This window comes from Phacochoerus africanus, chromosome 1, assembly GCF_016906955.1.
Source record: "Phacochoerus africanus isolate WHEZ1 chromosome 1, ROS_Pafr_v1, whole genome shotgun sequence".
NCBI lineage: Eukaryota > Metazoa > Chordata > Mammalia > Artiodactyla > Suidae > Phacochoerus > Phacochoerus africanus.
Window position 1 is genome coordinate 226,895,439 of NC_062544.1, and position 12,146 is coordinate 226,907,584.

At 43.4% G+C, this 12,146-nt stretch overlaps 1 protein-coding gene across 8 annotated transcripts in view; it reads right to left on the reverse strand.

The window, feature by feature from the left end:
- Nucleotides 1-12,146, reverse strand: part of SIDT1 (SID1 transmembrane family member 1) — a 96,894-nt gene that overhangs the window by 9,361 nt on the left and 75,387 nt on the right. For 5 of the 8 annotated variants that reach the window (XM_047792243.1, XM_047792235.1, XM_047792270.1 and 2 more), the window contains 5 exons: nucleotides 10,174-10,310; nucleotides 9,436-9,544; nucleotides 5,638-5,652; nucleotides 4,451-4,527; nucleotides 1,090-1,136 (listed from right to left, as the gene is read on the reverse strand). In XM_047792243.1, the coding sequence (XP_047648199.1) occupies nucleotides 1,090-1,136; nucleotides 4,451-4,527; nucleotides 5,638-5,652; nucleotides 9,436-9,544; nucleotides 10,174-10,310 (385 nt within the window). Of the gene's footprint in view, nucleotides 1-1,089; nucleotides 1,137-1,585; nucleotides 1,676-4,450; nucleotides 4,528-5,637; nucleotides 5,653-9,435; nucleotides 9,545-10,173; nucleotides 10,311-12,146 lie in introns of those variants that run through there. The other 3 variants (XM_047792253.1, XM_047792279.1, XM_047792262.1) reach the window with 2 other exon arrangements.

Sequence of the window (12,146 nt, forward strand, 5' to 3'; positions counted from 1 at the left end):
TCACGACTTGGTTTGGGCTTCCCCTGATGGTGTGCCCCTCTCTTTATTTCTGATGTCTCTATCAAAGGTCACTGATCCAGAGAAGCACATCAGCTAAGAATCACTGATCGAAGCAACTAAAATTATTTTTTGAGAGATCAACAAAAGATCTCACCCATTCACATTTTAAAGTTGAGAATAAGTTGCAAAAAACAGATGTATAAAATACAACCAGCATGAACATACTTGTGTTGCTTGGTTCTACTCTGAGGTCATTTCTGGAAACAAGACCATGGTGATAATGAGGGAAAAGAAAAAAAAAGAATGATATAGACAGAGTAGGAAGACCGAGGCCTGGAGGGAAGGAGAGAAATAGGAAAGAGACTCACACACATGCACACACACACCCCTAGTAAGAAAGAGAAATGCCTACTGGGTAGCCTGTATGAAAAGTTCTAACAAAAAGAGTTTAAAAATTACATTTTTGCAACTTCTGGCATAATTAATCTCTCTCTTTTTTTTTTTGTCTTTTTAAGGCTGCACCTGTGACATATGGAGGTTCCCAGGCTAGGGGTTGAATTGGAGCTTCAGCTGCTGGCCTATACCACAGCCACAGCAGTGCAGGATCCAAGCCACATCTTCAGCCTACAGTGCAGCTCACTGCAATGCTGGTCCCTTAACCCACTGAGCAAGGCCAGGGATCAAACCCGAGTCCTCAAGGATACAAGTTGCGTTTGTTACCACTGAGCCTCAATGGGAACTCCCAATCTTTCTCTTTCTTTATATGTGTGTTTGTGTATGTGCAATATAGCCAATTTATCTAATGTATCCACACAGGTATAGCACATTTGATGTTTGTCTTACTGATACCTTGAGCTTATTTGTTCTATGTGTTGAACTCAATGCTTTAAGGGAGGCCACTGCTTGTGCACAGGAGCTTCCTAGCTCATTCTTTGCAGGGGGAAAAATACCTTACTTTCAAGTCTTGAGAATAAAGCAGAGTCCTATGCTCTCCATTATTTCAGATTTCTTTATAAAAATGACAGCTGAGGAAAGCTAAACCACAGTGTTACAGAAAATTAATAAACTTGGTTCCCTAAGACTACTTACAAGGACCAGTTAACCAGATTCCCCATGATGAGCAGCACCATTCTGTCCTGGAAAGGAGGAAAGAAAACATCAAATGAGAGGCCATATACACTGCTTTTTCAATAACTTAACTGCAGGGAAAACATCAATTATGGGAAAACAATTGCCTTAATGAAAACAATTTTTCTATAGTTTTAAGAGAGCTGTGCCTACAGCAGGACACAAATCCCCTACAAGGACTAAATGGCAAAGCCTCTGACTGCAAACAGACATGACCTGGTCCCTCTAAAAGAAAACCTGGTGAGTAAAGCAGAAAGTCTTGCTGTCCCCCCCACCCCTGCCACCAGTGTATACAGGAACTGGGCAGCTGGGCCCACCTCTTGGTGGGAAGGCTGGTGGTGTGTGCTGATATTTCAGTAGTTAAGAGAATTCTGCCACTGGTGTTCCATAACCATGGACTCTTTCCCTGGGTTGTGTTAATTGGTGGGCTCTAAGGCAGCTCTTGGGACCCACCTGTAGTTAGTTTTATACCCATCACTTTGGCTCCAAGGAGGTCTTGCAGCTCCCAGGCTCCTAGTTTCTAAACACATGGCCTTAAGATTATGGCCTATTGGTAGGGAAAAAAATAGGAAAGGCCCATCTCAAAAGGACAGTTACTTTGATAGAGATTTATTCACAACCTGTTCCTGCTCTTTTGCCTACTACTTACAACTTTTAGGTGTTATCAGACCATACTTTAATTTGCATGGCTACTCATCTATTTAAAAGTAGTGAGTCTCAGAGTTCCCATCATGGCTGAGTGGTAATGAACCCGTCTAGTGTCCGTGAAGATGTGGGTTTGATCCCTGGCCTTGCTCAGTGGGTTAAGGATCCAGCATTGCTATGAGCTTTGGCATAGGTCTCAGATGTGGCTTGGATCCTGTGTGGCTGTGGCGTAGGCTGGCAGCTGCAGCTCTGATTCCACCCCTAGCCTGGCAACTTTGATATGCCATGGATGTGGCCCTATTTAAAAAAAAAAAAAAAGGGAAAGTAATGATTCTCTTTGTGGGTGATCCTTTACATTTGGAGAAAATATCTTCCTTTTAGAAAAAAATTAATCTACCAGAAAGGCCAAAATCCAAAACACTGACAGCACTAATTGCTGCTGAGGATGTGGAGCAACAGGAATTCTCATTCATGGCTGATGGGAATGTAAAATGTTCCAACCACTTTGGAAGACAGCTTGGCAGTTTCCTAGACAACTGAATATACTTTTACCATATGATCCAGCAATAGTGCTCCTTGATATTCACCCAAAGAAACTGAAAAAATATCTATACAAAAACCTGTCCACAATTTTTTTTTTGTCTCCCCCCACCCCCCGCCCCTGCCGCATTTTAGGACCACACCCGAGGCATATGGAGGTTCCCAGGCTAGGGGGCGAATCTGAGCTACAGCTGCCATCCTACACCACAGCCACAGCAATGTGGGATCTGAGCTGCATCTGCAACCTACACCACAGCTCATGGCAATGCTGATTCCCCAGCCCACTGAGCAAGGTCAGGGATTGAACCTGTATCCTCATGGATGCCAGTCAAATTTTTTTCTGCTGAGCCACAATAGGAACTCCCCTCTCCACAAATTTTTATAGCAGGTTTTATTTGTAATTGTCCAAACTTAGAAGCAACCAAGATGTCCTTCAGTAGGTAAACAGATAAATAAACCATGGTGCCTCCAGATAAAAGAATATTAGTCAGCACTAATGAGCTTTTAAGACATGAAAAGACATGGAGGAAATACAAGTGCATATTATTAAGAGAAAGAAGCCAATCTGAAAAGGCTACATACTATATTATTCCAACTATATGACATTCTGGAAAAAGTAAGACTAAGTAGACAGTAAGAAGATCAGTGGTTGCCAGGGTTGGAGAAAGAGAGGGTGGGAAGAACAGGTAGAACATAGAGGATTTTTAGGGTGAGAAATTACTTTGATATTATAATGATGAGTACATGTCATTACAAACTTGTTACAATGGATAGAATGTACACCACTAGTGAACTGTAATGTAAACCATAGACTTTGACTGATTACAATGTGTTAACATGGGTGCATTGACTGTAGCAAATGCACCTTTCTGGTGGGAGATATTAATCATGGGTGAGGTGGGCCCTGTGGAGGGCAGGGAGTATGTAGGAATCTCTGAATTTTCTTCTCAATTGTTCTGTAAACTTAAAAAAACCTAGAACTTTAAAAATACTCTGAAAAAAGTCTAAAAAACAAGATAGGGGTTCCCTTGTGGTACAGTGGGTAAGGTCTGGCATTGTCACTGTAGCAGCTCGGGTCACTGCTGTGGGTGGGTTCAACCCTTGGCCTGAGAACTTCCACATGCTATGGGTGTGGCTGGAAAAACAAAACAAAACAGGCTGCATTAATTAATGTCAGAAAACAAAAACACTAATTGCTCCTCATGGTTCACAGCTAAGGCATGCTTATCTCTCATAGTATTCACAGGTTCTAAACTCCCACCTCAGTAAAACTCTCCAGCTTCAATTCCTTCCATTTTTAGTGTCTATGGTTCCTACCCAAGCTCAACAGGGCTAAAATAGTCCCACATTCCTTTAGGTAAAAATCATTCTCATTATAAACATCGTGGGCCAGGCCCCAATGGCACCACTAGTTCTGGCCAAGAGCACTGTGTAAAGGTTGGGGCAGTGGCTCAGAGGAGGTATGAAGCCTTCCCAAAGCCACTGTCCAGCAAGCCAAGGCAGCTAGGACCAGGACCCTGATCCTGCTGCTCAAGTGCAGAAGTGTGTAATATACTAAAAATCAGAAGGTAGAATTTTAAAAAATGTATATCCACCATCCAGCAATCACTACCATTCTTGAAGAAGCATTCTTTCTCATCATAAAAATCAAACACTGTATAAAAAGCAGACAAACGTATAATGTGGGAAGGATAATTTCCTAAGGAAAGTGATTGGGGTGGCCCTACATCCCCAGTTTCCTTGGGACAGCCCAGGTATCATTACTTTCACAAGTGCCCTCTTTTCATTTTCACAAGTGAGAGAATTGTACCTCTTTGGGTGATTATTTATAGGAACACCTATCTTGATCTTCCCTCTAGTAATCATTCCTATTAGTTTTGCGTATATATATATATTTTTTTTTTTCTTCTTTATATACTAGTTGTGTGTGTGTGTGTGTACAAAAGGGCACCATCCCAGCTTGTATTTTAAGAGAGTGAAGAAAAGTGAGCAAGATGCCTCTTCCCTGACTAACTGGACCTCAGCCACCCTGGGCCATCTGGCCCTCTTGGTTTGGGAGAGCCTCGAGTGACTGCCCCAAGGCTGCCCCTCCTTCAGGCTTCTCTGGGAGGAGGCCAAGGAACACAAACACACGTACCATATACAGAGGCCGGCTGCACTGCTGGATGCAGTCCGTGTAGAACACCATAGCTGCCCGCCGGAAAATCCCCAAATCTGCAGAAGACACAACCGCATGGTGAGCAGGCTTGGTCAGAGGTAATACAGAACACTCCCAGATGGCCCAAGCTTTTGCAGCCAGGATGATGTTGTCCTCACCTCAGAAAAACAATGCTTTGCACCTAATAATTCAGCAATAAATATTGGCTTTAAAAATGGTGCCCACGCCCACCTGTGCTCTCCTGGCAGGCATACCCGATCCATGCAGCATCTGCAAAAAGGCAGGCCAGAGGGATACTAGCAACCAGCACTCACAGATCATCTGGGTGGCTGGCCAATCCTCCCACAGTCTCCTTCAGCTGAATTTACTTCTTTTTATAGTTTACACTAGTGGTGTTTTTGTTTGTTTTTTTAATAGCAGAGATGTTATGGGGCCCCTCAAAAGTCACCTTAAAACATCTGCTTTCTCTAGACCAGGGGAAGTCTTAGCTTGTAAAAAATTCTAATCTATATTTCTCAGTGTGGTGATAAGTCAGTGAGAATTGAGCCAGGGGATACTGGGATCTACAAAGTATACTTAGAAAGCCTGAACGAGTATTGAAACAATAATCAAAGGAGCATAAGTTAAGATGGGAGAGAAAAAGAAGGTTTTTTTAATGCAATCCTTCTGAAGGATGGCCTGAAACCCAGCGAGTGTGCATGCTATAATTGTTACATGAACAGGGTGGAGGGCCCAGGTAGGGCTGTCATTCTGCAAGCCATCCAGACATACACGTCACAGGCAGGGCTGGGGTCTGCCCAAAGCAAGCATTTCAGTGAGGGTGGATTCTGGCTCTTTTGTGAGTGTTATTCCTCTTCAAGGCTACCCCTGGGGTCAATTTAACCAGAGTTCAATAGACTAGATACACTGAGGGGGGAGGAGGGAGGGATGTGTCCATGCAACAGCCCCAAAGAGGTACCTTGTGGGCTGAGTTGGAGAACCCCTGCCTCTGAGCCTCTCTTGCACCCCCTTCCCACCAAATCCTGCCCAATCCGCAAGGGATGTTCAGAATGCAGACTTAGCAGGTCAGCCAGGCAGGATGCTTGGTTAAAAAAATAAATAACAAGAAACAAAACAAACCCCCCCGGACAATCTAGAAAACCCTGGGGAGGGTGGCTGAACATTACCTGTGTCAGACACATCTGAATCAATGGGAAGCAGAGAAATGAGAAAAAAAAAAAAGATTTGTAAGAAGGTAGCCAAACAGGTAAACCACTGCTCATTTTATTTTTTCCTCTAAAGGAATGTCTTTAATTTTATTTTCCGATTACAAAAGTAATGTTTGCTCATCATAAAGAACACAGACTCTTTCTGCCCGTCTCAAACATTCATAAGTTCACTATTCTTCAAAGCACGAGACCTCTCTCTCCCTGATATTTTCATGCCTCACTTGCAACATATGATCCATCCCTTCTCTGTGGTCCTTTTCTGGAAGCAAGGGACCATAGAAAGACACAGTAGTGATCTGAGCAAGTAGCTCTACAGTATGAAATATTGCAAATATTGGGGGCGGGCCTTTGTTTATATATAATGGTTTTTCTTGAAATATACAAACGAATCTTTGAGTCTGACTTCCTAGATCTTAAAATGACTAGGAAATTGAAAAGGACTTGCACCTGCTCCCATGTATTATGTCTGACCAGCACCAGATCAGAAGCTAATTTCTGTAGAACACTCACTCCTACTTATGAAACATTCTGCCTCACTGCTGGTGTCTTTCCTGAGGGCCACAGAAAAAGGAGATGTGACTTGAGAACACAACAGCAGCTCCTGAAATGGGCAGAGAGGTTGGTGTTGCCCGAACTACTGTCCACTAACCCAAATTCCTGCCTTTGGACTAAATGTAGATGCAATTGTCACAATGAAATAGTTTTCCTTTTGATTCTGGTAAATCTGTAACCACTTGGAGAAGACTTTCTAGGTACAGAAATTTAAAATATTCATTTAAGGAGTTCCCATCATGGCACAGTGGAAATGAATCCAACTAGGAACTATGAGGTTGTAGGTTCGATTCCTGGCCTTGTTCAGTGGGTTAAGGATCCAGTGTTGCCATGAGCTGTGGTGTCGTTTGCAGACACGGTTCGATCCATGTTGCTGTGGCTTTGGCGTAGGCTGACAGCTGTAGCTCCTATTCGACCCTTAGCCTGGGAGCCTCCTTATGAGGTGGATATGGCCCTAAAAAGATAAATAAAATAAAATAAAAATAAAATATTCAGTTAAGCTCTGCGAGGGTTATCTTCCCTTTGCCCCTCCAGACCCACCTGCCATATCTCTCTGTCCCCACCATTCCCTGGTGAGGCTGACTCTAGGGACCACTCTGCGGGTTCCCCCCCAACCATAAGTTTGGACAATGAGAAACACCAGCAGGATACTTGAGGGTCAGAGCAAGCAGAGGGAGCTCAGAGTATTATCTGCCTGGTGCCCGCCCTGTAAGGTTCCCTGTCTGTCAACCAAAGGTCACTGCTCCTTTCCAAGGGAATTCCTCTTCATGATGCTCTCCCTTCACTTTTTTTTTTGTCTTTTTGCTTTTCTTGGGCCACTCCCGTGGCACATGGAGGTTCCCAGGCTAGGGGTTAAATCGGAGCTGTAGCCCCTGGCCTACGCCAGAGCTACAGCAATGGGGGATCCGAGCCGCATCTGCAACTTACACCACAGCTCATGGTAACGCCGGATCCTTAACCCACTGAGCAAGGCCAGGGACTGAACCCACAACCTCGTGGTTCCTAGTCGGATTCATTAAGCACTGAGCCACGACGGGAACTCCCACATTTTGATAACTATGTCCTCTGTGTCTTTTTGGGCTTGTGAATAGTAAAAGCCTTTCTGCTACTAACCCCAGGTTATGGTGCAACCCCTTTCATTCTTCTCTACCCTACCCCTGTCTTAGGAAGAGTCCCATTGTGAAGAAATCCTGCTCTATCTATGTGTGTGATGTCTTTTCCTTCTTGGGACCCTGACAAACTATTACATGGTTATAACGGACTACATTAAATTTCTCCTTTTTAAGAAGGTAAACTCATTCAGTATCACAAAACTGCATGGGGGCAAAGGTGCTATAAAAGTATTAAGAGCTCCTCTGTGTATACATGGTCACCACCATTAAACAGATCTGTATTCAAGTCTGTTTATCCAATTCAGAGAACTCAGAAAACAGTGCTCAAATTATTTTCTTTTTGAGAGTTTAGTTTGTATGACGTCATTGAGCTTTCATTATGGGGGATGGGGCATGAACAGAGTACTGTCCCAAATGTCCTGCACAGCTATCTACTGATGCTTCTACTGTGGGGTTTGGAGGTATAATGGCTACGCCAAAAGGGACAGCTAAACTGCCAAAATGAGAGATTGTTTTTATTTGGTCTTCAAGTCTTAAAGCAACTTGTTTATACAGAACCACTCTTAGACCTGGGCAAGGATTGGGGGGAGCTGCCATATTTTAAAGGCCCTCTTTCCCCAGTGAGTGAGGAGTCTGCAGGGCAAGGGGACTGCTCCTTCTAGGCCACATTCTGAATTCCTGGACCTCAGAATTCCCTGCCCTGATGGGCTTGAGCCTACTTCCAGGGCCTTCAGGGCTTCTTTCCCTGGTTTATCTTCCCGAGGGCATATAGCACCACTAGAGTATGTACCGCAGGGCAAGGAATGGTCTTGAATGTTGGGCAAGAGTGTCCATATGCACATCTGTGAGTCCCCTTAAGATGCAGGACAGAGCCAGAGGTGGGAAGAAAATGGGGGGAGAGGCTGGGAGCCAGCTCTTCTGTGCAGCTACATTCTGGAGTATTCTTCTGTGGACCTGAGAATTTTAAAGTTGAACTTGTACCTTTAGGTTGTAATGAAGGTATATTTATCAGTTTGTTGGCCTTCCTTTCTTCAGTGTATTTAATAGTATTTTAGTCTGCTTTATAACTTAGATATTTTTATACATATGGTATGTGGGCTTTTATTTAAAATCTTTCCTTGGGCTCTGCAAATATTGGGGATGGGCCTATCTTTATATATAATGGTTTTTCTTGAAATATAGAATGAATCTTTGAGTCTGACTTCCTACATCTTAAAGTGACCAGGGAAATTGAAAAGGACTTGCACCTGCTCCCATGTATGATGACTGACCAGCAGCAGATCAGAAGCTATTTTCTGTGGAACACTCAGAGTTCTAATGTAGTGTGTTCATATTGGCAAGAGTTCAGCAGGTATCCTGTTTCTAAGATGGGCAGATTGGTCTCAAAAAGTCCCAGTCCTAGAATTTGAAGATCATGCATAATTCAATCTTGAAAACCTGTTAGCATGGTTAGAGAAAGGCTCCTTTTAAATGCTACAAACTGAAAAATATTCTTCTCGGTGGAACTAGTGGTGCAATGATCATCCCACTCTGCAAGCACACATTCAAAGTCTGATGAATTGCAAGAGTTCCCACTGTGGCTTAGCTGGTTAAGGATCTGATGTTGTCTCTGTGAGGATGTGGGTTCCATCCCTGGCCTCGGTTAGTGGGTTAAGGACCCAGCGTTGCTGTGAGCTGTGGTATAGGTTGCAGACGCAGCTCAGATCTGGCATTGCTGTGGCTCAGGTGTAGGCTGGCAGCTGCAACTCAGATTCGACCCCTGGCTTGGGAACTTCCATATGCAGGTGCAGCCGTACAAAGAAAAAAAAGTTTGGGGAACTGTAAAGCTTTGGGGACTTGGAGTTGGAAATATGCCTCAGCTCTGAGCTATGGCAAGCTTAGTTTTCTCAGCTGAAAACAGAACTAATGGTAATAGGTTATTGCAATCCTAGCCAGGAGATGAAGCTCTTGGAGAAAATATATGCTATTAAACACACACAGAATTCAGAGGACTTGTTCATGGTGGCCAGTAACACTTGCGTTTGGGGTAAGTGGGGACAGTTCTTTCTCAGGGTGAGTTAATCCACATGTTTAGGAGTAACTGGTGACTCACCTATCTTGAACCGACCCATGTAGTAGATCTGGGTGCTGAGGGCCAGAGAAGCCAGAATATGGATTGCAGAGAAGATGATCCAGAACCACAGGTCATTTTTCCCAAACACCTAGGAGTAAAGATGGAAGTTAGCTTCATCTGGGTTTTTTCCTAGAGAACTCACTAAAATTATTCTGCCTCTCGTGTATGCATAAGGAGTCAACAACTGAGAAGAGTGTGCATTTAGGGTTTTTCCACTTCTCTGAGCTCACAGGGATCTTACTACACCTGGGGCAGGAAAAAGAACAGCTATCTGGCCAAATTAAAGTGCAAAAGGGAAGCGACAGGTAAGGCGGCAGAACAAGGTGAAGAGGCAGCAGGTCGAAAGCCAGGGGCTAACTGCTCTTCAAAGAACAAGAAATGACCACAGTTGTCCGTGTACTTTTAGAAAATGGTGTCTGTTCTTTCAAGTCAGTCTCTCTGTCATCAGCCTGTGTGTCTTGATTCCAGTCTCACCGGAGTCAGGTCCCAGCTTTATATTAACACTGTCCAGGGGTAGTTTCCCAGGCCCCGTTACATCATTTAAAATCCTAGCTAAATAAACTAAAATGCCATGAATGGGCCATCGATGTAAGTGTGTCATGAGCTAAGGATTATGATTAACTCAAACCTGTTCACCAATGTCCAAAAAACCACAAACAACACAAAACCTCCCAAGAGGGCACTTTTTGCAAGCTGGCTGGTGTGGGGAGGACGCACCACTCCAAGGACGGTGAGCGTGATGACCAAGGCGAAGGAGGCATAGGCGGCGTAGGCGCTGGCATTAATGTCTGGGTGGCGGGTCTGGTAGAGCTTCAGCATGCAGAGGCCGGCGATCATGTACATGAAGGATGTGTCTGTGGAGGAGCCAAGACGATCAGGATCCAGGACGGATCTCTCTTCGGCCTCAGGGAACCCCCTCCCTCAGACTGTGCGGCAACCTCCAACATGCCAACCTCTCTGGGCACATTCAAAGCAAACCCTCACACGACACTTCTAATCCTCCCAAGAGGAGGGTTCCTAGTTCACAGACGAAAAGTATCAAATGACTTGAATAATTGACTATCCCCACTTGCAGCTGTATACGTGTGTATAAACGCTCCTGTTAGCAACAGTAACAAAAGACTCCCTAACGGTGACAGGGCAGTGTAATAAGAGAATCCTAGGGGGTAGTGTAGGACATCCTTCTCAGCATCTTGAAATAGAACCACATTGATCACTGCTCTTATATACAGCTTTATTGCCTAAGGATGGAAAACAGCTAGAAATTAAATGTGGCTTAGCTCCATGAGGGTTAGGGAAATGCAAAGTAAAATAATAATGCAATGAGAGTTCTTTTGTGGTGCAGTAGGTTAAGGATCCAATGTTATGACTGCAGTGGCTCAGGTCGCTGCTATGGCTCAGATTCAATCCCTGGCCTGGGAACTTTCACATGCCTCAGACTTGGCCAATCGATAACAGTAAAACAATTCAATGGCCAATGTTATGCAAAAATGTAGCAAAAAAAATTAAATGTCTAATGATAACACATGTTAGTGATGATATGGGGGAGGTGGGAATTCTCACTCAGCTAGTGGGAGTAGGAAATAATACTCTGGAAAGAAACTGGGCAGTTTTTTGTGAAATGGAAGATGCAAAAACCAAGTGACCCTCCTAAATTCTACTTCTATGTATCCCAGGGAACCTCTCTCACATGCGCACAGAGAGACATAGATGCAGTTTTTTTTTTTTTTTTTTTTTTTAGAGCCACACCTGTGGCATATGGAGGTTCCTAGGCTAAGGGTTGAATTGGAGCTACGGCTGATGGCCTATGCTACAACCACAGCAATGTGAGATCCGAGCTGCATCTGTGACCTACACCACAGTTCATGGCAATGCTGGATCCTTAACCCACTGAGCGAGGCCAGGGATTGAATCCGTGTCCTCATGGATGCACTGCTGAGCCATGACGGAACTCCTAGATGAGTTCACTGCAGGGCTGTACTAGCAAAATACTGGCAACTTTTAAGTGTTGTTCAACAGAGGAATTGATAAATGTGGTATATTTTTATTACAGAGTGACAACCTTTAAAAATGAATGGAAAAAAAATCATTATAAAATTTAAAAAATGCAATAAATAAATAAAAGCGCAAAAAAAAAAAAAGAATGAACTGGATACCCTTGATTCAGTACTAATAAATCTTGAAAACATATTGTTGAATGGAAAAAAAAAAGGATGCAGAACTCAGTGTGATAAATTAATATTAACAGGTTACAAATGTGGGAAGACTATAAAAACAACCTGGAAGGATAAATATCAAATTATTCATAGTTGTCACCTCTGGGGAAGGTGAGAGGGGAGTAAGTTTGGAAAGAGGTTCAAAGTGGACCTTCAACTTTATGTGACATTTTATTTCCTAAAAAAATAGATTTAACACAAGTTTTTTTGGGCCATGCCTGTGGCATGTAGAAGTTCCCTGGTCAGGGATTAAAGATTTTTCACTATTAGCACTTGTTTATTCTGAGTGGCAAATAATATTATTCTGCACAGTTTTCTCTATTAAAAAAAGTTTTCTAATTTAAAAAAATTAAAATGTGACAGAGAATTTCTATGGTGTTCTGAGTTAACAGCCAGAGGCTAGACCACAAACCCAAGACGACTTTTTAAATCCTCATCCTTGAATGTGGAGGACATTGTTAATTGTCTTCTACC